Consider the following 25,802-nt stretch of genomic DNA (forward strand, 5'->3'; position numbering starts at 1 on the left):
TAATATTACAGAACCTTTTTTTTTTTTATTCACAACTTAGTGTATCCATTTAAATCTGAAAATAAAGGGCTTTGACAAAATTATTGACACCCTCGACTTAATATTTGGTAGCACAGCCAATCAAGCGCTTCCTATAGCCATCGATGTGCTTCCTACACCTCTGTACTGGCAGTTTGGCCCACTCCTGGTTTGCTGTGCAAACTGCTTCCATCCTTCTTACAAGTTGTCAATGTAATTTAGATCTGGACTCATTGCTGGCCACTTCAGAATAGTCCAGCGTTTTTTCTTGAACCATTCCTGGGTGTTTTTTGAAGTGTGTTTGGGGGTCATTGTCCTCCTGGAAGACCCATGACCTTCGACAGAGACTCAACTTTATGACACTGGGTCTGACATTGCGCTCCAAAATGGCTTGGTATTTTCCTGATTTCATAAGGCCATGCAAGTTCCATTCAAGTTCCAGTGCCAGAGGCAGCAAAGCAACCCCTAAACATCACTGAACTGCCTCCATGTTTGACTGTAGGGAAGTTATTTTCTTTGAAGGACACCATTTTTTTTTTTTTATTCAACAGTTTTCTGGAAGAAATAGTGTGTTTGAAAAAAGTGCAAGGGACTCCTTATTAAGGGAAAGCCAAACACTGAGCCGCCGACGTGGGCCACTGCCGCTCACGAGGACTGTGAACTCTCGTTCTCCGTGGCCAACATGAGTAAGATAATTAAGCGTATTAACCCTTGCAAGGCTGCCGGCCCAGACGGCATCCCAAGCCACATCCACAGAGCATGTGCAGACCAGCTGGCTGGAATGTTAATGGACATATTCAATCACTCCCTATCCCAGTCTGTTGCTTCAAGATGTCCACCATTGTTCCTGTACCCAAGAAAGTGAAGGTAACTGAACTAAATGTCTATTCATCATGAAGGGCTTTGAGATGCTAGTTAAGGATCATATCACCTCCTTGCCCAACACCCTAGACTCACTACAATTTGCATATCGCCCCAACAGATCCACGGATGACTATATCGCCATCGCACTGCACACTGCCCTATCCCATCTGGACAAGAGGAACACCAATGTAAGAATGCTGTTCTTCGACTACAGCTCAGCCTTCAACAACATAATGCCCTCCAAGCTCATCACTAAGCTTGGGGCCCTGGGTCTGAACCCCGCCCTGTGCAACTGGGCCCTTGACTTCCTGACAGGCGATCCCAGGTGGTGAAAATAGGCAACCCCAGAAGGGTGCATGCTCAGCCCCTTCTTGTACTCCCCTTTCACCCATGACTGCATGGCCATGCAAGTCTCCAACTCAATCATCAATTTTGCTGATTGCCAACACTGATGAGACAGCTTGCAGGTAGGAGGTGAGGGCCCTGGCAGACTGGTGCCTGGAAGATTACCTCTCCCTCAATGTCAACTAAATGAATAAGCTGTTCATGGACTTCAGGAGACACCAGAGAGGGCACACCCCCACCCATATTGACGGGACCGTAGTGGAGATGGTGAAAAGCTTCCGTCACTGATAAGCTGAAATGGTCCATTCACACAGACAGTGTGGTGAAGAAGGCGCAACAGCACCTGTTCAACCTCAGGAGGCTGAAAATATCTTGGCCCCGAAGACCCTCACAAACATCTAAATATGCACCATTGAGGGCATCCTGTCAGGCTGTATCACCACCTGGTACGGTAATTGCAACGTCCTCAGGGTTCTCCAGAGGGTGGTGCGGTCAGCACAATGCATCACCGGGGCACACTACCTGCCCTCCAGGACATCTACAGTACCTGGTGTCACAGGATGGCCAAGAAGATCATCAAGTACCTCAGCCACCCGAGTCATGGCCTGTTCACCCCGCTAACATCTAGAAGGTGGAGAAAGTACATGTGCGTCAAAGCTGGGACCGAAAGACTGAAAAACTGCTTCTATCTCCAGGCCATCGGACTGTTAAATGCCCGGTACTCTTCCCTGCACCTTAGGGACTGCTGCCTTCATTTTGAACATTTTGTTTTGTTACAGCCAGATTTAAAAATGTATTAACTTATTTTTTTGTGCCACTGGCCTACACACAATACTCCATAATGTGAAAGTGAAATTATGTTTTTAGAAATGGTACAAATTAATAAAAGAAATGTAAGGCTGAAATCCCTTGAGTCAATAGGTATTCAACTCCTTTGTTATGGCAAGCCTAAATAAATTCAGGGGTAAATATTTGCTTAACAAGTCGCATAATAAGTTGTATGGACTCGCTCTGTGAGTGATAGTAACACAAACACAATAATAGTGTTTCAGATAATTTTTTTAATGACTAGCTCATCTCTGTACCCCATACAGAATAATCAGAAAGGTGCCTCAGTCGACCAGTGACTTTAGATTCAATCAGAAAGACCAGGGAGGTTTTCCAATGCCTCACAAAGAGGGCACCTATTGGAGAAAAAAAGCATAATAAAGCTAACGTTGAATATCCCTTTGAGCATGTTGAAGTTATTATTTATACTGTGGATGGTGTATCAATAGACCCAGTCACTACAAACATAGTGACCTAACTTAGTTCCAGGAGAGAAAGGAAACCACTCAGGGATTTCACCATGAGGCCAAAGGTGACTATAAGTTACAGAGTGTAATGGCTGTGATAAGATGAAAGTGAGGATGAATCAACAACATTGTAGTTGCTCCACATTTCTAACCTAATTGAGAGTGAAAAGAAGGAAGCCTGTACAGAACATGCATCTTGTTTACAATAAGGCTCTAAAGTAAATGTAAAAAATGCTGCAAAGAAATGATCATTATGTCCTGAATAAGAAGTCTTATGTTTGGGGCAAATCCACACAGCACATTACTGAGTACCACTCTTCATACTTTCAATAATGGTGGTGGCTGCATCATGTTATGGGTATGATTGTCATCGGCAAGGACTATGGAGTTTTTTTTTAGGATAAAAAGAAGCGGTATATAACTACTGTAAGCATAGGAAAAATCCTAGAATCCTGGTTGTCTGCTTTCCAACAGACACTGGGAGACAAATTCACCTTTCAGCAGGGCAATAACCTTAATCACAAGGCCAAATATACACTGGAGTTACCAAGCGACATTGAATGTTTCTGAGTGGCCTAGATACAATGTTGACTTAAATCGGCTTGGAAAATCTATGGCAAAACTTGAAAATGTCTGTCTAGCAATTATCAACAACCAACTTGTAAGTAAGCATTTCACGGTAAGGTTGTATTTGGCACATGTGACAAATTTGATTTTGAACTTAAGAGCTTGAAGAATTTTTGGAAGAATGTGCAAATATTGTACAATCCAGGTGTGCAAAAGCTCTTGGAGACTTACCCAGAAAGACTCATAGCTGTATTCGCTGCCAAAGGTGATCCTAACATGTATTGCCACAGGGGGTTAAATACTTATGTAATCAAGATATATTAGTGTTTTCTTTTTTTCATAAATGTTTTACAAATGTTATAATTTCTATTCCACTTTGGCATTACTGAATATTTTGTGTTGATTGTTGACAAAAAATTACAATGAAATCCATTCTAATCCCACCATGAAAAAGTCTAGGGGTGGGAATGCTTTCTGAACAATGGTCACTTTTTAATAATGTTTACATACTATTTTACCCTCTTCATATGCACACTACAAGAGCAAAAGTATGTGGACACCAGCTCGTAGGACATCTCATTCCAAAATCATGGGTATTAATATGGAGTTGGTCCCCCCCTTTGCTGATATAATAGCCTCCACTCTTCTGGGAAGGCTTGCCACTGAATGTTGGAACATTGCTGCAGGAACTTGCTTCCATTCAGTTACAAACGCATTAGTGAGATGATGTTGGGCGATTAGACCTGGTTCGCGTTCCAATTCATCCCAAAGGTGTTCGATGGAGTTGAGGTCAGGGCTCTGTGCAGGCTAGTCAAGTGATTCGACACTGATCTCGACAAACTATTTCTTTATGGACCTCGCTTTGTGCATATGTGCATTGTCATGCTGAAACAGGAAAGGGCCTTCCCCCCCACAAACCGTTGTCACAAAGTTGGAAGCACAGAATCATCTAGAATGTCATTGTATGCTGTAGTGTTAAGATTTAGTGAGCTTTACACCACTTAAACCGACACTCGGCATTGCACATGGTGATCTAAGGCTTGTGTGCGGCTGCTTGGCCATGGAAACCCATTTAATGAAGCTCCCAACTAATTGTTCTTCTTCTGATGTTCCAGAGGCTGTTGGGAATTCGGTAGTGAGTGTTGACCGCGCTTCAGCACTCAGCGGTCCCATTCTGTGAGCTTGTGTGGCCTACCACTTTGTTGCTCCTAGACGTTTCCACTTCACAATAACAGCATGTATAGTTGACCGGCGCAGCTCTAGGAGGGCAGAAATTTGACTTGTTGGAAAGGTGGCATCCTATGGCTGTGCAACATTCAAAGTCAGAGCTTTTCTGTAAGGCCATTCTACTGGCAATGTTTGCCTATGGAGATCGCATAGCTGTGTGCTCGATTTGTATATACCTGTCGGAAACGAGTGTGGCTGAAATGGCCAAATCCACTACTTTGAGAGTTGTCCACATACTTATGTATATATAGTGTATATACCTTATTCTAGTTAAGGCTGATCCTATATAACTACTGCTATACACACATTTTCTATACTGTCTGTCTCACACCATTTTATTTTAAAATATATATGACATTGCTCATTCTGTTATTTCTTAATTAATTTCTAAACATTTTTGGGGATGTGTGTATTGTTAGGTATTACTGCACTGTTGGAGCTAGAAACAAAAGAAAGTTGGTGCACCTTCGATTAAAATCTGCAAAATGTATGTGTACGCAACAAATTTTTTATTTATTTGATGCCCCATAGTGCATTAGCAACAAATAGCTGGAAAGGGAGAGCACGTCATCTCTCTCCCTCTCTCTGTCTGTTTCCCTCTTGCTCCTTCTTTCTGTGCTGTGCCTGTCTGTTGTATATTGGGCTGATGTCAGCTCACCTGACAAGGAAGCAAAGCTCGAAGACGTAAAAAAAATGAGATGAATCATGACTTCTTGTTGTTGACATGGGGTCAAGATAAGAAAGGCTTTGGATATTCTCGGATTGGAAAGCAAAGCAGTGTTCTAAACTAAGGAAAGGAATTTTAAAGCCTTGCTAAACTAAAAGCTAGTGAATGCAGGAAATTCATGTAATAGAGTGCACGGACAGCACAACAACTTTCAAGACAAATGCAGAGCGATTTCCACACAATTTGTCTCTCAGCAGTGTTCCTTTGTTGCCTTCTCAAAGAAGACTAAATGTGTGATTATTTTTTATATTATAGAAAATGGTATATCATACACTGAAGTTGAGGAACAATAGAAAGTAATTCTACTTTGACAGTTGATAAACTTGAGAAAATGGCCCTTGATTGCTTTGGTACATGTACTGGAGAGCTCTTCTTTGTCTACACCCACTCAGCATCGTTCACACCCTCTTAACTTCTTGCGTCGAGCAATCCCGTATCCGGGAGCGTAATCATAGCCTCAAGCTCATTACCATAACGCAACGTTAACTATTCATGAAAATCGCAAATGAAATGAAAGAAATATATTCACTCACAAGCTTAGCCTTTTGTTAACAACACTGTCATCTCAGATTTTCAAAATATGCTTTTCAACCATAGCTACACAAGCATTTGTGTAAGAGTATTGATAGCTAGCATAGCGTTAAGCCTAGCATTCAGCAGGCAACATTTTCACAAAAACAAGAAAAGCATTCAAATAAAATCATTTACCTTTGAAGAACTTCGGATGTTTTCAATGAGGAGACTCTCAGTTAGATAGCAAATGTTCAGTTTTTCCAAAAATATTATTTGTGTAGGAGAAATCGCTCCGTTTTGTTCATCACGTTTGGCTAAGAAAACCCCCCGAAAATTCAGTCATTACAACGCCGAACTTTTTTCCAAATTAACTCCATAATATCGACAGAACCATGGCAAACGTTGTTTAGAATCAATCCTCAAGGTGTTTTTCACATATCTATTCGATGATAAATCATTCGTGGCAGTTGGGTTTCTCCTCGGAAGCAAATGGAAAAATACACGCAGCTGGAGATTACGCAATAATTGTGACGGAGGACATCAAGCGAGCACCTGGTAGATGTAGTGTAAAATGGTCAATCTTCCAATGATATGCCTACAAATACGTCACAATGCTGCAGACACCTTGGGAAAACGACAGAAAGTGTAAGCTCATTCCTGGCACATTCACAGCCATATAAGGAGACATTGGAACACAGCGCCTTCAAAATCTGGGGCATTTCCTGTTTGAAATGTAATCTTGGTTTCGCCTGTAGCATCAGTTCTGTGGCACTCACAGATAATATCTTTGCAGTTTTGGAAACATCAGAGTGTTTTCTTTCCAAAGCTGTCAATTATATGCATAGTCGAGCATCTTTTCGTGACAAAATATCTTGTTTAAAACGGGAACGTTTTTTTTATCCAAAAATTAAAAGAGCGCCCCCTATATCGAAGAAGTTAAACCTTAGCCCCAAGGATCTCTTTAAGGATTCACATGTGCTAAACAGAGTGAGTAGTGTAGTACACAACCAAATATTCAAGACTAAAAGAAGTAGCCTACAGTAAGGTAAAACTTCAGGTAAAAATACACTATCTAGTTCCTTGGCCAACAGTGGATCCTCTTTTAGAAGTTGCGAGCTTATGCCACAGGACTTAGAGGTAATATGTGGTTTAGTATGGTACCCTGCGTCACCACTTCATTGCTCCAGACCAGTGCAAGGGGGAGTTAGATCACTGATTATGCTTTGGGTCCTACTGTGTCTCTGACAATGAATGGGCGACATAAGCCTAAATAGAAACGGATAATTGTTCATGATCTCTGTATTACTGTTGTTACAGTAAGGTTATTATTATTTTGCTCTTACTGTAGTACTTTAGGCCTCTCCCGACCGGTCACGTTGTACAGTGTCTGAGTGGTGCAACGGTCTAAGACACTGTGTTGCTACAGATGTTGGTTCAATACTGTGCCTCCTTTGACTGGGAGACCCATGACTAGGTTTTTGGTTGTTCTCCCTCTAAAAACAGAAATAGATCATTCTAAATAACAAACTGGCTTTATTTACAAATTAGTCACAGTGTCTCACCTCATGTTCAATAAAGGCCTTTTTCACACTCATTTTACATTATTTGAAAACAAAATAATCTCCAAAATATTACTAATAAATGGCGCTGACTAGGGAAACGTTCCTGCTGTTCTGTTCTTAGTGCCAATCTGCACGTTCAAACTAAATGCCAACATTTATTTAGTTATGGATCCTTTACGAATTACTATGGGAATAAATATCACTGAATTACAGAAATATCCTCTATGTTATTATTGGGGGAGAGTCACGTCATATTTTTCGATATAGTGTATGCGATGAGTCTCACTAGTGTTGAGTAATGTGCTGTTAAAAGTGGTGTAGGACTTATTTCTTTAAAGAGCATATTGTAGTTAGAAGCAAGGCTTTAGGCTTTTGCTTCAAATCCTATTTTAGCACCATTTTGCGCTGCTCTGAGACGGGCATGGGGACTGGTCTTGATAAATCAATGAAATTTTAAATTTGACTGAATCTCTGTTTGGGTATTGGTTAGACTATAATTAGAAAATGAGGGTGCAGAAATGTTCTGCTCTTAGTGTAACCTTTATTTAACTAGGCAAGTCATTTAAGAAGAAATGTGTATTTACAACGACAGCCTACTCTTTAAGTAGGCTCCCGTCAGGGAGTTGAACCCTGGTCTGGTCTCCCACGTGCCCTGCCCGCAAGACATGGGGATTCTTTAGCTAAATAGCCCAGTACTGTACTGCCGACCGTCACATTGTACAGTGCCATATTTTCCATTCCATCCTAACGGAAACCCAGAGGGTTTTTCATTTTTCTTGGAATAGAAACACCATAATATTAATCTAATTAATTATGCAAGTACCATTCAAATGTTTGGACACCTACTCATTCTAGGGTTTTTCTTTATTTTCTACATTGTAGAATAATAGTGAAGACATCACAACTATGAAATAACACATATGGAATCAGTTAAGAACAAATTCGTATTTACAAGGACAGCCTACTCCTTATTCCCCGTCGTGGAATTGAACCCCGGTCTTCCGCGTGCCCTGCCTGCACGACATGGGGATTCTTTAGCTAAATTGCCCAGTACTGTACTGCCGACCGTCATGTTGTACAGCGCCATATTTTCCGTTCCATCCTAACAGAAACCAAGAGGGTTTTGAATTTTTCTTGGAATGGAAACACCATAATATTAATTAAGCAAGTACCAATCAAAAGTTGACACACCTACTCATTCCAGGATTTGTCTTTATTTTTACTATTTTCTAATAACACATATGGAATCAGTTAAGAACAAATTCTTATTTACAAGGGCAGCCTACTCCTTCCTCCCCATCGGGGAAATGAACCCCAGTCTCCCGCGTGTCCGCATTCTCTAGTACAGCCATTATTGAAGGTACTTGAGGTCATCGAGGATGTCTGGAAATGGCCTGCTCTCCCTTATGTAAGGAATTAGGCACTTTCCCATGTTTACTACAATATGTATTTTAGGATATGTTTACTTGTCAGATTGCACAGTAGCCTAATAAACAAATGCAGGTGGCTTATATCTTCAAAATGCTTCAAATGCTTTATTATCCAAATGTAAAAGCATATGCATCTTTATGCTTTCAGTATTAAAATGATATAAACTCTTTCAAAATGCAGATGTTGATTTAGTTATGGATCCATAGCAAATAATTATGGGAATAAATATCACTGAATTGCAGAAATATTGGAACAAAGTTGTCTAATGAAGGCAAAAAAATAGTTTCTTACTGGAAAATACTCTTTCAAACACATGGCCACGTTGTACAGTGTCATTATGGCTATTAGCGGGGCTATATTTTGGCATTTATTCAGATTACAATCGTTAACTGTTATTTTTTTAAACAAAATCATCTCAAATATCGTTATATATAGTCTTCACGCTGTGGATGTCTATTTCAGCAATGTTTCACGCTGAAACGAAAATGTTCAATTATATTCAATGATATTCTTTAAATATATGTTGACTGAATATAAGCAAGTGATGTCTGCTAAATAATCAAGTTAGGTTTCTCCAGAATTAAATCATTCTAGATAATAAACTGGCTTTATTTACAAATTAGTATGTGTCACACCATGTTTAAGAATTGCCTTTTCTCGCAAACTTTAGGTTAAATGAAAACGTAATCTCCAAAATATTGTAACTTTTTAAACAAAGCGATTATTAATTAATTACACTACAATTAGGGTGTGGAAATGTTATGCCCCTTAGATATTAATTTAGAATCCTCTTGTGCTGTAGCCTACTCTAGACCATCACGTTGTACTGCAAAATATTTTCCATTCCATCCCGAGGGTTTTGTTTCTCGTTTTTCCCGGAATAGAAACACCATAATATTCATCAAATGAATTAAACCAAATTTCTTAAAATCAATCCAATGAACCATGTTATTACAAAAAAGGTTTAAAATTCTCTGGTAATGTCAATATGGGAGACTATCAAATGCTTCTCAAAGTTGCCCTCTGATGGTCAAACTAGCACTAACTTGCATTAACGTAAAAATGGCTGACAATTAAATAACGTGCCATAGAATGCTGCAGTATGACGCAACTTTTAAAGGAGGAACCACTGTATATCCTAATCTGACTTTGGTACAGGTCATATTGTTCTTCACATTACCGTCTCTGGTAAACACACTATATCATAAAATATAATAAAATTGAATAGTATTACTACACAGATCATATACGTAACGTTCGCTAGTGAGCCAGCAAGCTAACGTTCGCTAGCTAACAGTATGCTTTAACTTTTTTACACCATTTTAAAGATAAACTTGTTAATCCCACCAGTGTCCAATTTCAAAAAGGCTTTACAGCGAAAGCACAACATATGATTATGTTAGGTCAGCACCTAGTCACAGAAAAACACACAGCCATTTTCCAGCCAAAGAGAGGAGTCACAAAAAGCAGAAAGAGATCAAATTGACCACTAACTTTTGATGATCTTCATCAAATGACACTCATAGGACTTCATGTTACACAATGTATGTTTTGTTCTATAAAGTTAATATTTATATATCATGCCAGGTAGTCCTGACGCATGGTGCTAGGGCTCAGGTCCTCCGAGAGAGAGAAAGAGAGAATTAGAGAGAGCATACATAAATTCACACAGAACACCAGATAAGACAGAAGTACTCCAGATATAACAAACTGACCCTAGCCCCCCGACACTAAATACTGCAGAATAAATACTGGAGGCTGAGACAGGAGGGGTCAGGAGACACTGTGGCCCCATCCGATGAGACACCCGGACAGGACCAAACAGGCAGGATATAACCCCACCCGCTTTGCCAAAGCTCTACACAATATTGTGCTGCTGATGCCAGGTGCCATAGCAGTCTCTTTCTGCTGTAAAGCAGAGGGTCACCAAGCATGTGGCGCAGGTGATGGGGGACTTAATTTTGCAAAGAACACAGGGACGCCTCCATGCTGTGCCCTTTTGGCCCTGAGGCACATCCATGCCTGCAGAAATACATTTGGGCAGATGAACACCACTTGTGGCAGGAGCTGGACGAACCAGCTTCAGTGGTTCAGTGGATGGAGACCTTGGCTCTGGGGGCTTCCATTCGGAGTCAGTGTCACTGTGAAAGAAAATGTTCAGTTAGAATAGTTTCACATATGAGCCCTGTATCAACAGGTATAATAAACATATATATATATATATATATATATATATATTAAATAGAGAGAGTACAGGGAACATAAGGTTGAATATATTATGACAGACCAGCTAGATCTACTGTCATTTCACTTTGGCCATTGTTGTGGGCCTGCCCTCCCCTCAACAGCCTCAAATAGGCTATTTCATGTGGGTTGGGGTGGGGCAGCAGACACACGCATCTCACATTTCATTACATTACATGTTTATATATTGCTTCTAAAATTAAAAAAAAAAAAATAATAATAATATTTTATATTATTAATTTCAAACAAGGGCATTCGCATGAGAAGAATTTACCAGCCCAAAATTATGTCCTCTCCCGTTCAAAAAATATTCCTACACTTGGCAATCGCTAAATTAATCGTCCTACAACAATCTCTGTCTCACTTTCCCAATCAATTTATTCAAAAATTGTGTGTACATCTGTATATCTAGACTTTTCCCTGACTTAGTCGCCATAATGATTGATATATAAACAGCTGAATATGCGAAACAACGCTGTGCGTAATATGTGTTGCTCAAGACGATCAGTGGTCATTGGGTTAAAATACAGTCAATCAACGAAACAGCTGGCAAATCATTGATGCACAATGATGTCATTACTTGTCTTCAAATCGGTTTCTTTCAGTCAATACGTCCCACGAAATGACCCATCAGGTTTGATTGTGTTACAAACAAACCAGTTGATTGCAGTGAAACCAAACATGACGTTCTGTGTGGGTTATTTACCTGGAATGTGTCGACGGAATTCACGACACAAGCGGTTCACAAAATGTTTCGTGTTAGGCTATAAAAACGGATTTTATCAAACAAAAGATCATTCATTGTGTAACAATGTGCATTGGGATTGCAAAAAGACGAATATCGTCAAAGGTAAACATTTTATTTTAATGCAGTTTGTGATTATGTTATGCCTGTGCTGGTTGAAATTGTTTTTTTTTATGGGGCTCTATACTCAGATAATCGCATTGTATTATTTCGCAGTAAATCCTTTTTTAAATCTAACAAAGCAGTTGGATTAGCAAGATTCTAGGCTTTCGATACATGTGAGACACTTGTATTTTCATGAATGTTTAATATGACTATTTATGTAGCGATCACCGTATGTTGTGGAATTTCAGCCCGCTACCGGGTTCCGTGCTTAGAGGTTTATGCAACCGCTGTGCCAGATTTTTTAAAAACTTTACTTTAATAACTTTACTTTATCATCAAATGACACTCCTAGGACTTCATGTTACACAATACATGTATGTTTTGTTCGATAAAGTTAATATACAAAAATCTGAGTTTACATTGGCGTGTTATGTTTAGTAGTTTCAAAACATCCAGTGATTTTGCAGAGAGCCACATCAATTTACAGAAATACTCATAATAAACATTGATAAAAGCTACAACTATCATGAATGGAATTATAGATACACTTCTCCTTAATGCAATCCGTTGTGTCAGATTTTTAAAAAAACTCAAAAAGCACACCATGCAATAATCTGAGTACGGCGCTCAGACAACAAATCAAGCCATACAGATATCCGCCATGTTGGAGTCAACAGAAGTCAGAAATAGCGTTATAAATATTCACTTACCTTTGATGATCTTCATTAGAATGCACTCCCAGGAATCCCAGTTCCACAATAAATGTTTGATTTGTTCGATAAAGTACATAATTTATGTCCAAATACCTCCTTTTTGTTCGCGCGTTTAGCCCAGTAATCCAAATGCTCAATGCGCGATCACTTAGTTCAGACAAAGTCAAAAGTTATATTACAGTTCGTAGAAACATGTAAAACGATGTGTAGAATCAATCTTTAGGATGTTTTTATCATAAATCTTCAATAATGTTTCAACCGGAGAATTCCTTTGTCTTCAGAAATGCAATGGAACTTAAGCTAACTCACGTGAACACGCGTGGTCAGCTCATGCCACTCTGCCAGACCACCGACTCATTCCACTCCCATTCCCCTCTCCTTCACAGTAGAAGCATCAAACAAGGTTCTAAAGACTGTTTGAGTTCATTTTATTTTTACAGGGACAGTGCACATTAAGCAACGTTTCAGTAAAAGTGCCTGTTTTAGCCAGCCAGTTAATTTTCAATCGCAGTCCCTGGGCAGGTTATTAAAAACAATTACAATATAGACAAACATTGAGCAGTGAGCACACGCAGCGCAACATAGGACAAGCAAGACGTAGCATACAGACAGAGCAACATAGAACAAAAAGCAGACAAAATGTATAAAAGCTACAAAGTGTTTCCACACCTCACAAGCTACAGACAACTGACAACATGGAAAGCGGCAATACACAGCTAGGGATTATGTTCACAAATCTGATTGACTTTTAGCCATGTCTTCATGCATTTTGGGAAAGTGTGATATGTGGTGCAGTTGTGTGTCTGATGGCAGTGTATTCCAGACATGGGAAGCTCTCACAGAGAAAGTGGATTTACTAAATGTGTTTTTCCTTAAGGGAACTATACCGTCACCTCTCATGGAAGACCTTGTGGATCTGCTGCCATATGTTTGGGTTTTCTGTTTAACAAAAATACTGAGTGGAGGGAAGCCAGGCCATTTAGGATCTTGAAGACAAGACATGCGTCGGTGTATTGCACAAGATTTTCCCAACTCAGGAGCTCATGCTTTCTGAGGATGTAACAGTGATGATGGCTATTGGGCTTCCTATCAAGCACTTCGCGAGCCTGTTTGTAGACAGACTGAATAGGTTTTAATGTTGTACAGCAAGCTTGGGCCCAACTAGTTGACATCTAGTGGAAGCCTTAGGAAGTGCAATTTGACCCCATAGACACTGTATATTTGATTGTCAAATAGTTGGATTTCTCCTCAGGTTTTTGCCTGCCATATGAGTTCTGTTTTACTCACAGACATCATTCAAACAGTTTTAGAAACGTCAGAGTGTTTTCTATCCACATATACTAATAATATGCATATATTAGCAACTGGGCCTGAGTAGCAGGCAGTTTACTCTGGGCACCTTATTCATCCAAGCTACTCAATACTGCCCCCAGCCATAAGAAGTTAAAATGTCTTTCCTTTTGAAGTAGTGACGGCGACATACGCCTTGCTTTCTGAAACGGGTCACATGTTGTCACAGCTCCTAAACCTGGCATTACCTTTTTCACGCAAAAAACCCCCGCTAAATTCCATTGCGGAAGAGATCGATGGCTGGCTAGCTAGCGAAGTGCCGAATTCACATGGAGAACAACAGCGCCAGTGAATGAGGCTACGACGGACGGGTTTTGCATATCACTGAGACTTGCAAACCTAGCATGGAGCTGTTCCAGGAATCTCATACATCTGCAGCATGCAGCACACAGCTTACAGTCAGCACTGGCCTACTTTCTCTGTATCATCTTTGCCCAGGGTTCCTTTATCCCCAGTTTGAAGCATCATTAGACAATCATGTTTCTTACTTTTCTCTCCCCCTTTCAAATCTGCCATTCTGAGCTGTATACCATGTCAAAGGAAAATAACACGGATGAAGGCTGTCATTCTAAAATGGGTGTTGATTTTCAACATTAGAGAAGCCTTTGTCAATGTCCATTTGTACTCCAAGAGTGGCACAATATCCCTAATATAGCCTAGCCTGTACTGTGTAGTGGCAAAGCATACTACCATCCAACTGCCATAAAACAATACGCTAGCTAGAATCATGTTGCTGTTGCCTGGCCCAGTAACTGCCTCTCCAGTTAAAGACTGTTCTGATTGCTTTGTGGGGGTAAACTTTCTCTATGAGAATGGGGACATAGAGTGGGGGACTTCAGGAGTAGATTGAGCAGACGTTTGATCACAATACTTTAGGGGGGTGTGTGTGCAGAGATGGGGCGTTGTGGGTGTGTCCACTGGGCAGAAGGGTGGCACTCTCTTGGTGTAAATAGACTGGGTTAAACCTGATCCTCGTTGAATGAGTACATGGTAGCCGGATATTATTCAGTTGGCTATCCTGATGAATGTTTCATGGCTGGGAGCCACATCCTGGGTCTTATTCATATGGCACCAAATTGAAGAACGTACCCGAAATAGGGAGGACTTACTTGAATTTGTCCAATAAGAAACGCTTGTTTTTGTTTTCTGTTGAAAAATGTTTGCTACGCTGTTCCTTAATAAATACGACCCTGATGACAGCAGTTCTCTGTCCCCACCTGATGACAGCAGTTCTCTGTCCCCACCTGATGACAGCAGTTCTCGGTCCCCACCTGATGACAGCAGTTCTCTGTCCCCACCTGATGACAGCAGTTCTCTGTCCCCACCTGATGACAGCAGTTCTCTGTCCCCACCTGATGACAGCAGTTCTCTTTCCCCACCTGATGACAGCAGTTCTCTGTCCCCACCTGATGACAGCAGTTCTCTGTCCCCACCTGATGACAGCAGTTCTCTGTCCCCACCTGATGACAGCAGTTCTCTGTCCCCACCTGATGACAGCAGTTCTCGGTCCCCACCTGATGACAGCAGTTCTCTGTCCCCACCTGATGACAGCAGTTCTCTGTCCCCACCTGATGACAGCAGTTCTCTGTCCCCACCTGATGACAGCAGTTCTCTGTCCCCACCTGATGACAGCAGTTCTCTGTCCCCACCTGATGACAGCAGTTCTCGGTCCCCACCTGATGACAGCAGTTCTCGGTCCCCACCTGATGACAGCAGTTCTCTGTCCCCACCTGATGACAGCAGTTCTCTGTCCCCACCTGATGACAGCAGTTCTCTGTCCCCACCAAGAAAGAGCCAAGATAGGCCTTGGGTTTAGTTTTCTTCTGATGGTTCTTTGGTTTTGGTCTAGGCTCTCCTGATTGACATTTCACAATGGCCCGGCCCATTGTGAAATGGACCGGGCCACATGACTGACCAGGAGTTTCCATAGGTGAAAATCCCTTAATGAGTTTGACATAAGGGTAATGCCAACTAATTTCACTGTTTTATCCGTAGACATAATATGTGACGTCATATTTTGATCTTCTCTCTCAAACCCTTCCATAGAGTTATTAATGCTCTACCACTTGGTAAGTCTGTACAAGGATAATGTGGTTATTATTATTATCATGGCTTGTAAGACTTGTCATAAGCATGTATGACCCTCTTATGTCGAATCTAAACGATGCTGACTTAATGACAACTGTTTGACCACCTCAAGTCATCTTGTGAGGCAGCGCTTTTTTCGTAATTCCTATTCATTCCACAGTTGAAGACAGCTGTATAAGACGGAACCCTACCATTATTGTTATTCATCAGCCAGCCTCCATTGCACATGAACAAACACTTAAAGATAAATTGGCTTGTTCGTTAGAAAACGATCTCTCTATCCTCTATGACCATGTCACACTGTTGGCAATCCCATTATTTTGCCATCTCTGAAATCCTATTGTCCTTTGGTATAATCAGACAAAAAGCATATGGTATTATGGGGGCCTGTGTCCAAGCCAAACAAACAACATACTCCTGTGGATTATGTATTGGAAGTGAGTTTAGTGAGTTCTCTAAGCCCACAAATAAATGTAGGATTCTGCTGATTTATAACGTGGCTATTGATTCACTTCAATGCAAATTCCACCAAAAGCGTCCCTATGATAACATGGAAGGAGATGCAATGGTTCCTTCATGTGCAAGGAGCTAGGATATTCACAAATTCAAACAAACTATAGTTGACTTACTCACATTGGCACCTCTGTAACAGCTTTTGAGATGTATACTGAACAAAAATATGAACGCAACCGGCCAAAATGTCAAAGATTTTACTGAGTTACAGTTCATATAAGGAAATTAGTCAATTGAAATGAATGAATTAGTCCTTATTCTATGGACTTCACATGACTGGGCAGGGACACAGCCATGGGTGGACCTAGGAGGGCATCGGCCCACCCACTTGGGAGACTGGCCCACCCAATGCAGAATGAGTTTTTCCCCACAAAAGGGTTTTATTACAGACATAAATACTCCTCAGTTTCATTAGGTGGTTGGTCTCAGACGATCCCACAGGTGAAGAAGCCGGATGTGGATGTCCTAGGCTGTCATGATTCAATGAAAATCATTCTTTCATAGGTATTATTCTTGTCCAGATGGGATAGGGCCATGTAATGGCGATTGCGTCATCTCTGGACCTGTATGGTCTGTGTGCAAACTGAAATGGGTCTAGGGTGTAGGGCCTCCCGGGTGGTGCAGTGGTCTAGGGCACTGCATCGCAGCGCTAGCTGTGCCACAAGAGAGTCTGGGTTCGTGCCCAGGCTCTGTCGGCCGTGACAGGGAGGTCCGTGGGGCAACGCACAATTGGCCTAGTGTCGTCCGGGTTAGGGAGGGTTTGGACCAGTAGGGATATCCTTGTCTCATCGCGCACCAGCGACACCTGTGGTGGGCCGGGCGCAGTGCAAGCTAACCAAGGTTGCCAGGTGCATGGTGTTCCCTCTGGCAAATTGGTGCGGCTGGCTTCCGGGTTGGATGCGCGCTGTGTTAAGAAGCAGTGCGGCTTGTTTGGGTTGTGCTTCAGAGGACGCATGGCTTTCGACCTTCGTCTGTCCCGAGGCTATACGGGAGTTGTAGCGATGAGACAAGATAGTAATTACTAACAATTGGATACCACAAAATTTGGGAGATAAGTGGGTAGAATTTATAAAAAGAAAATAAAAAGAAATGGGTCTAGGGTGGCCGGTAAGGTGACGGTGATATGATCCTTGCTTAGCCTCTCAAAGCAGATCATGATGACAGAAGTGCTATGAGGCGGTAGTCATTTAGTTCAGTTATCTTTGCCTACTTTAGGTACAGGAACAATGGTAGCCATATTGAAGCATGTGGAAATATGGCTGAATTTAAACAATGTAGTTATTCCCTCACCTAGTCTATCGGAGTGCAAGATTGAGATTTATTGATTCTACAAAGCCTTTCAGATCTATGTGAAGTGCCACGGGTAGATTTGGAATTGAGCCATTATGTTGAAAATCCTACGGCAGAAAAATGTCTAGTGTTCAGAGGAGAAGGGGTGAATGCCTGAAGCACACCTAATGCAATCCTCTCACATGGCAGTGGCTCCTCACTGAGAGAGCATTAAGATCGGAGCACCCCTTGGTGCAATGTCAACTGTAGCAGCTGCCTCGCCACAGACCTGACAGACAGCCAGTGTGCGTGTGTGTGACACACCGAGTATACTCCTGTATATGCTCGTCTGTGGAATGACACTGTCCTCTAGCCATGATGCGGCACACTACTGCGCCGTACTCTCACTCGCTATCAAAGCCTCAGCTCCTATCCTAAAACACTGAAATGGACAAGATGTCTAGTTATATTTACCCTGTATGAAATGTGCTTCAATGTCAGCTTAATACTCTGTGAAACGACATGGCTCTCTGCTGAGCTGTAGGTTGCGCAATAAGTCTCATTGAGGTCTGACCTTGCAGTGAATTGTCCCATGTTTTAAGGAATGGGGTATTTTCTCATTCTATGTCATCTGGGAAAGCTATATACTGCAGCGCGATGTGGGTATTGATGTCTGTAGTGAAAATACACTGAGTATACAAAACATTAAGAAAACCTGCTCTTTCCATGACATCAACTGACCAGATGAATCTAATTGTATTTGTCACTTGCACCAAATACAACAGGTGAAATGCTTACAAGCCCTTAACCAACAATGCAGTTTTAAGAAAATACCTTTTTTTTTAAAGAAAGAGATAAGAAAATGAAATAATTAAGGAGCAGCAGTAAATAACAGTAGCGGGGCTATATACAAGGGGTACCGGTTCAGAGTCCATGTGCAGGGGCACCGGTGTCGAGGTAATTCAGGTGAAAGCTCAATGATCTCTTATTGATGTCACTTGTTAAATCGACTTCAATCAGTGTAGATGAAGGGGAGGAGATGGGCTAAAGAAGGATGTTTAAGCCTTGAGACAATTGAGACATGCGTTGTGTATGTGTAATTCTTCAACATCTTGCTAGCTAGCAACGATAGCGAAGCCAGCTGCAGTCACATATTGGTGAATGGAAATGGGGCTTCAGTCAGCTGATCGTTAGTTTTTATGGTTATGACGGTTATTTTATTTTCATGACTGTCTTCATCCATAACCATAGTCAGTTACACAGGTATACGGTAATTGTGCCAGCCCTGATTAGCCCTATATTTTGTGTGTTCAATGAATATGCAAATTGACCTTCCCCAATAGAATCATCACTTACCTCTTTCTACATGAAAGTCACTGTTAACTGAATTTGCTCACTACCAGCTGTGCAGTATTTTTAGCTTCCTCCGGGTGTAGAATCAGGTCTGCAGTGTGTAATAATCCACAGACAAGGCCCATCTTCGACTAACCAGAGGCACTAATGAGGACTTTTTTCATTATGAATCTGTTACTCATGTTGCTGAGACTGCCTGGTCATATAGTGCTCGGGGGGTTATAATGATGTTTAATGGATCCTGCTGGTTGGGGCCTGCTAGGACAGGATTGGCCTATAGGAGATATCTGGTTGGTCACATTGGCTTATAGTAGAGACATGGGCTGAGTTTAGACAGGCAGCCCAATTATGATAATTTTTTTCACTAATTGGTCTTTTGATCAGCATTGAAAAATATCTGATGTGATTGGTCAAAATACCAATTAGTGGAAAAATATCAGAATTGGGCTGCGTGCGTTAACACAGCCATGGTGGGTCACATTGGCCTATAGGAGATTATTTGGTGGTACCTTCTGTGGCAGATTGGCCTATAGGGGAATATCTGGTGGGTCACATTGACCTATAGGAGAGATCAGGGCCTCTAGAATTGGGTTATGTGGACTTGCAAAGCTCTAGGTAGATGTAGGGTCACCTTATTCTGCTCCAGCCCTAGCCTTCCCTTAGGGGGAAAATGGCATCTAGGGCACCTTCATCATACTCCAAGTGCTAACCTATATCAATCTAAGAACGAGGGAAAAAGTGTTGAAGAGTTTCCATGTCTTTAATGTTTTTCTTTTACAGTGTGTACTGGAAGTCATTTTTGTGGATGTGAGTGATGTATTGGTGCAGTGAAATGTCAAGTGCATCTTAAGTAGCTACGATTACATCTGGCATGTTTACTTAGACAATAAAACACTCTGACTGACTCACTGGCTGACAATGAGGCTTTGTTGCCTCTTTCTCACCAGTTTAGCTGTCTAACCTCTTACTGTCTGTGTTTTCATAGCTGCAGGACGAGCAACAGAAAAAGCCTGATAGGAAGTGGTCAGTCTTCGGCGCTTCCACGACCTCACTCCCCCCTCTCATCGCATACAGGTAAGGCTTGTCTGTGTGTGAATAATTGTTGTACTGTACAGTACAGGCATCTGTATTGATGGGTGTGTGTGAAGTGTCCGATTGAGTAAAAGACCGAATGAATGTTGTGCTTGCAAAGAGGCTTTGGTTGGCCAGAGTGTTCTACCCCTGAATGAAGGCCATTGTCTGTGGGTAAATGCAGAAGCAGTCTGGAAACGGAACTCTTCAGGAGTGCAATCTGTTTCTGATTCATTAGCCACCCGCAAGATCCTCCCCTGTCTCGCTCTCTCTGTAGACCTTTGCCACAACACACGGTCTGAAATGTTAGCAACCTGTCTTCTACAACAAAAGTGACAAACTAGCTGTTTCTGCAAGAAATCTTTTCCAATTATTTTTTATTATAATGGCAAATGCTTTCATTGAAACTGATTTCGAAGGAGGATGGGATCTGAAAATAATGTAAGACGATGCGAAATACAGCACATCTCTCTGATGGTACAACTATTTTAGTAAAGTTTTAGATGTAGCCTGGTGTCCAGATGCAAGAGAGTCTAGGCTACTTTGGTCCAAACTGTAAACTGAAGGCAGTCTAACTGCATTATTTCAGAATCATACTTAAAAACATTGACAGTGTAGTGAAAAATAATAAATCAGCACATTATAGTTGGGTTGCACATAAGACAAAAGGCAAAAGCAGGCTTGAGTAAACAATAGGCTTTTCGTGGTACAGCCAAAGACAAGTCTCTGATGCCAATGGTTAAAAAGCGTGAGTGCTCTGTGCTATCGGAGCGCTGGCATTGGAACCAGCAGGGATTGTAATGGATCAAGAAGTGGCAGGCCTCACGAAGGAAATGCACAGGGAGGAGAGGGTGGATTTAATCTATTCCAGCCTGGGTGTTTTATTTCCTGACAGGCCAAACACTGATAACGGCCCTCTGTTTGCGTAGTCAGACATTCTTGCCTTGCTAGAGAGCTCATTCCTTAAGATGAACTATGTGAGACGTAGTGACGGTAATGACAGGGCTGAACTATGGGAGAATTTCACTGGCTGGCACAGACGTATTGCAGGTACATGTACATTTGGTAAGACCGTTATTTCCAGTTATCATGTTAGTTGCAGTGGTTGTAACCGTTTTGGCATTTAGGTGATGGCAAAGCCGGAGTGTGTGCCTACAGTACCCATTTTACTTTGACATATCGTTCACGGCTCTTTCCTTCAGGAAAATAAACTCAGCAAAGAAAGAAAAGTCCTCTCACTGTCAACTGTGTTTATTTTCAGCAAACTTAACATGTGTAAATATTTGTTTGAACATAACAAGATTCAACAACTGAGACATAAACTGAACAGGTTCCACAGACATGTGACTACCAGCAATGGAATGTGTCCCAGAACTAAGGGTGGGGGGGGGGGGGGGTCAAAATCAAAAGTAACAGTCAGTATCTGGTGTGGCCCCCAGCTCTATTAAGTACTGCAGTGCATCTTCTCCTCATGGACTGCACCAGATTTGCCAGTTCTTGCTGTGATATGTTACCGCACTTTTCCACCAAGGCACTTGCAAGTTCCCGGACATTTCTGGAGGGAATGGCCCTAGCCCTCATCCTCCGATCCAACAGGTCCCAGACTAGTGGTCGACCGATTATGATTTTTCAACTCCAATACCGATTATTGGAGGACCAAAAAAGCCAATACCGATTATTGGAGGACCAAAAAAGCCAATACCGATTATTGGAGGGCCAAAAAAGCCAATACCGATTATTGGAGGACCAAAAAAGCCAATACCGATTAATCGGCCATTTAAAAAACATATATAATAATTTAAAAAATATATATTTAATGTAATTTATTTATGTAATAATTTTAAATATATATTTATTTGTAATAATGACAATTACAACAATACTGAATGAACAGTTATTTTAACTTAATATAATCCATCAATAAAAATCAATTTAGCCTCAAATAAATAATGAAACATGTTCAATTTGGTTTCAATAATGCAAAAACAAAGTGTAGGAGAAGTAAAAGTGCAATTATGTGCCATGTAAAAAAGCTAACGTTTGAGTTCCTTGCTCAGAACATGAGAACATATGAAAGTTGGTGGTTCCTTTTAACATGAGGCTTCAATATTCCAAGTTATGATGTTTTAGGTTATAGTTAATATAGTATTTATAGGACTATTTCTCTCCATACCATTTGTATTCCATATACCTTTGACTATTGGATGTTCTTATAGGCACTATAGTATTGCCAGAGTAACAGTATAGCTTCCGTCCCTCTCCTCGCCCCTACCTGGGCTCGAACCAGGAACACATCGACAACAGCCACACTCGAAGCAGCGTTACCCATCGCTCCACAAATACTTGCAGACTAAGGGGAATAACTACTCCAAGTCTTAGAGCGAGTGATATTTGAAACGCTATTAGCCCACACCCAGCTAACTAGCTAGCCATTTCACATCGTTACACCAGCCATTAGGCTGATAGGCTTGAAGTCATAAACAGCGCTGTGCTTGCGAAGAGCTGCTGGCAAAACGCACTAAAGTGCTGTTTGAATGAATGTTTACGGGCCTGCTGCTGCCTACCATCGCTCAGTCAGACTGCTCTATCAAATCATAGACTTAACTATAACAAAATAACACACAGAAATACGAGCCTTAGGTCATTAATATGGTAGAATCCGGAAACTATCATCTTGAAAACAAGACGTTTATTCTTTCAGTGAATTACGGAACCGTTTGGTATTTTATCTAAAGGGTGGCATCCATCAGTCTAAATATTCCTGTTACTTTGCACAACCTTCAACGTTATGTCATAATAACTGGCAAATTAGTTCGCAACGAGCCAGGCGGCCCAAACTGTTGCATATACCCTGACTCTGGTTGCAATGAACGCAAGAGAAGTGACACAATTTCACCTGGTTAATATTGCCTGCTAACCTGGATTTCTTTTAGCTAAATATGCAGGTTTAAAAAATATATGCTTCTGTGTATTGATTTTAAGAAAGGCATTGGTGTTTATGGTTATGTACAATTGTCCAACGACTTTTTCGCAAATGTGCTTTTGTTAAATCATCCCCCAGCGTTGCATCGATTATATGCAACGCAGGACATGCTAGATAAACGAGTCAAATCATCAACCATGTGTAGTTATAACTAGTGATTATGATTGATTGTTTTTTCTAAGATAAGTTTAATGCTAGCTAGCAACTTACCTTGGCTTCTACTGCATTTGCGTAACAGGCAGTCTCCTTGTGGAGTGCAACGAGAAGCAGGTGGTTAGAGCGTTGGACTAGTTAACTTTAAGGTTGCAAGATTGGATCCCCCCGAGCTGACAAGGTAAAAATCTGTCGTTCTGCCCCTGAACAAGGCAGTTAAACCACCGTCCCTAGGCCGTCAATGAAAATAGGAATGTGTTCTTAACGGACTAGCCTAGTTAAATAAAGGTATCGGCAAAATCGGCACCCCAAAAATACCGATTTCCGATTGTAATGAAAACTTGAAATCGGCCCTAATTAATCGTTCAGGGATGAGCCTGCAGGAAGGGTACCACATGAGGGAGGAGGATGTCTTCCCTGTAACGCACAGGGTTGAGATTGCCTGCAATGACCACAAGCCCAGTCCGATGATGCTGTGACACACCACCCCAGACCATGACGGACCCTCCACCTCCAAATCGATCCCGCTTCAGAGTACAGGCCTCGGTGTAACGCTCATTCCTTCAACGATAAATGTGAATCTGACCATCACCCCTGGTGAGACAAAACCGCAACTCGTCAGTGAAGAGCACTTTTTGCCAGTCCTGTCTGGTCCAGCAACGTTTGGTTTGTGCCCATAGGCAACGTTGATGCCAGTGATGTCTGCCTTACAACAGGCCTACAAGCCCTCAGTACAGCCTCTCTCAGCCTATTGCGGATAGTCTGAGCACTGATGGAGGGATTGTATGTTCCTGGTGCCACTCGGGCAGTTGTTGTTGCCATCCTGTACCTGTCCCGCAGTTGTGATGTTCGGATGTACCGATCCTGTGCAGGTGTTGTTACTCGTGGTCTACCACTGCGAGGATGATCAGCTGTCCATCCTGTCTCCCTGTAGCACTGACTTAGGTGTCTCACAGAACGGACATTGAAATGTATTGCCCTGGCTACATCTGCAGTCCTCATGCCTCCTTGCAGCATGCCTAAGGCATGTTCACGCAGATGAGCAGGGACACTGGGAATCTTTCTTTTGGTGTTTTTCAGAGTCAGTAGAAAGGCCTATTAAGTGTCCTAGGTTTTCATAACTGTGACCTTAATTGCCTACCGTCTGTAAGCTGTTAGTGTCTTAAAGACCATTCCACAGGTGTATGTTCATTAATTGTTTATGGTTCATTGAACAAGCATGCGAAACCATGTTTAAACCCTTTACAATGAAGATCTGTGAAGTTATTTGGATTTTTGCGAATTATCTTTGAAAGACAGGGTCCTGAAAAAGAGACGTTTCTTTTTTTTGCTGAGTTTAGCTATTAAGAATTCTGGATCGTTAGTGTACTCTTTTTTTACGTATGAATCATAAACAGTATTTGGTTTAGATTAAGTCTGCTCCCCGTACTCTATTACGACTGCTACTGTTTAAATAAGCAATCCCTGTACCTTTTCTCGAAACACATCAAATTCATCTATATTATCCTGTGTCTACATGGCTGTTAGAATTTGATTATACAGGATTAATCTCAAATAATGGACTTGACCTCCATCTGGATTGGGTTAAGTGTTCCTTTTCCTCAGGTGTATTCTGTCCCATTCTGGTGATTATTTATTAACGCTCATCAGCTGTGATTAAATTACACCACAATTAAACAGGTGACATTCATCACCATCTAACTAGCCTCGCTCTGTTCCCCAGTACCACCATTGTTACCCCAGTACCGCAAAGCCCGTTCGCTATCGTCAGACTCGTCACAGGGGTTGGACATCTTTGGCCTTAGTTAATTAACTGTTTATTAACTGTCCCCCCTTCGGCTACAGAGTTCATTATGTCTAATTAACGTTGAACCGATGGTTGGTTCTTAACCTTATCGGTGAGTGAACACAAAGCCTAATTGCTGTCGTTGCGGTAAGCCCCGCTGTTTGATGTGTTGAGTAGCCTGAGGCAGTAGCCACAAAACTGTAGGGTTGTGGGTAATAAGTGCACGCTGTCCATATGGATGGTGGGTTGGAGAGATAGAGGGATGGAGGAATAATTTGAAGGGCCGCCCTGGTAGAGGACGCTTCAGGCTCCACGATGGGACATTAAGGTCTGCAATAAAACCCCAAGACCCCGAATATTCGCGTCTGTTAGCTAAGGGCTATAACCATCACCTTATGGATGGCAGAAAATGTGTATTTTATTGCCAGATGTCTTCACCCAGACTGTCTTTGTTTGTGCCATTTCATTTACATAGCTATTTAGAATACGGTATCAGCCTATAGACAACTCTTACAGTAGATTGTATTGTCCCTGTACACATGTAGCCCACAGGTCTTTATTCCACATTCAATCCATACATTTTTAATAATTAGTTTTAATCAGCATGCTAGTGCTAGGCAGGTAGTGTACCTTTCATGTATTTCTAGAGTACAGTACCTGTCATGCATTTGTGGTGCCTTACAACTAGGACATTTGCAAATCAAATCAGAAGTCCATTCTTCCCCCAGCTCCTTGAGCTGAAAGTACTGTACGCCTCGTAGCTTTCAGATGTTCCATATTCAGCTATTTTGTGTGTGCTGCTTTTACAACACATGAGAACCAGCTGCCATTTAAATAAATTGTCTTTGTCTGTTGAGATATTCCTCTGTCGACAAAGACC

The 25,802-nt window shown here is 41.5% G+C and overlaps 1 protein-coding gene across 4 annotated transcripts in view; it reads left to right on the forward strand.

Moving 5' to 3' along the window:
* Nucleotides 1-25,802, forward strand: part of LOC109873739 (microtubule-associated serine/threonine-protein kinase 3) — a 191,285-nt gene that overhangs the window by 129,926 nt on the left and 35,557 nt on the right. For all 4 annotated transcript variants that reach the window (XM_031808930.1, XM_020465436.2, XM_031808932.1 and 1 more), the window contains one exon: nt 19,915-20,003. In XM_031808930.1, the coding sequence (XP_031664790.1) occupies nt 19,915-20,003 (89 nt within the window). The remainder of the gene's footprint in view (nt 1-19,914; nt 20,004-25,802) is intronic.

Source organism: Oncorhynchus kisutch, linkage group LG29 (assembly GCF_002021735.2).
Source record: "Oncorhynchus kisutch isolate 150728-3 linkage group LG29, Okis_V2, whole genome shotgun sequence".
Classification (NCBI taxonomy): Eukaryota; Metazoa; Chordata; class Actinopteri; order Salmoniformes; family Salmonidae; genus Oncorhynchus; species Oncorhynchus kisutch.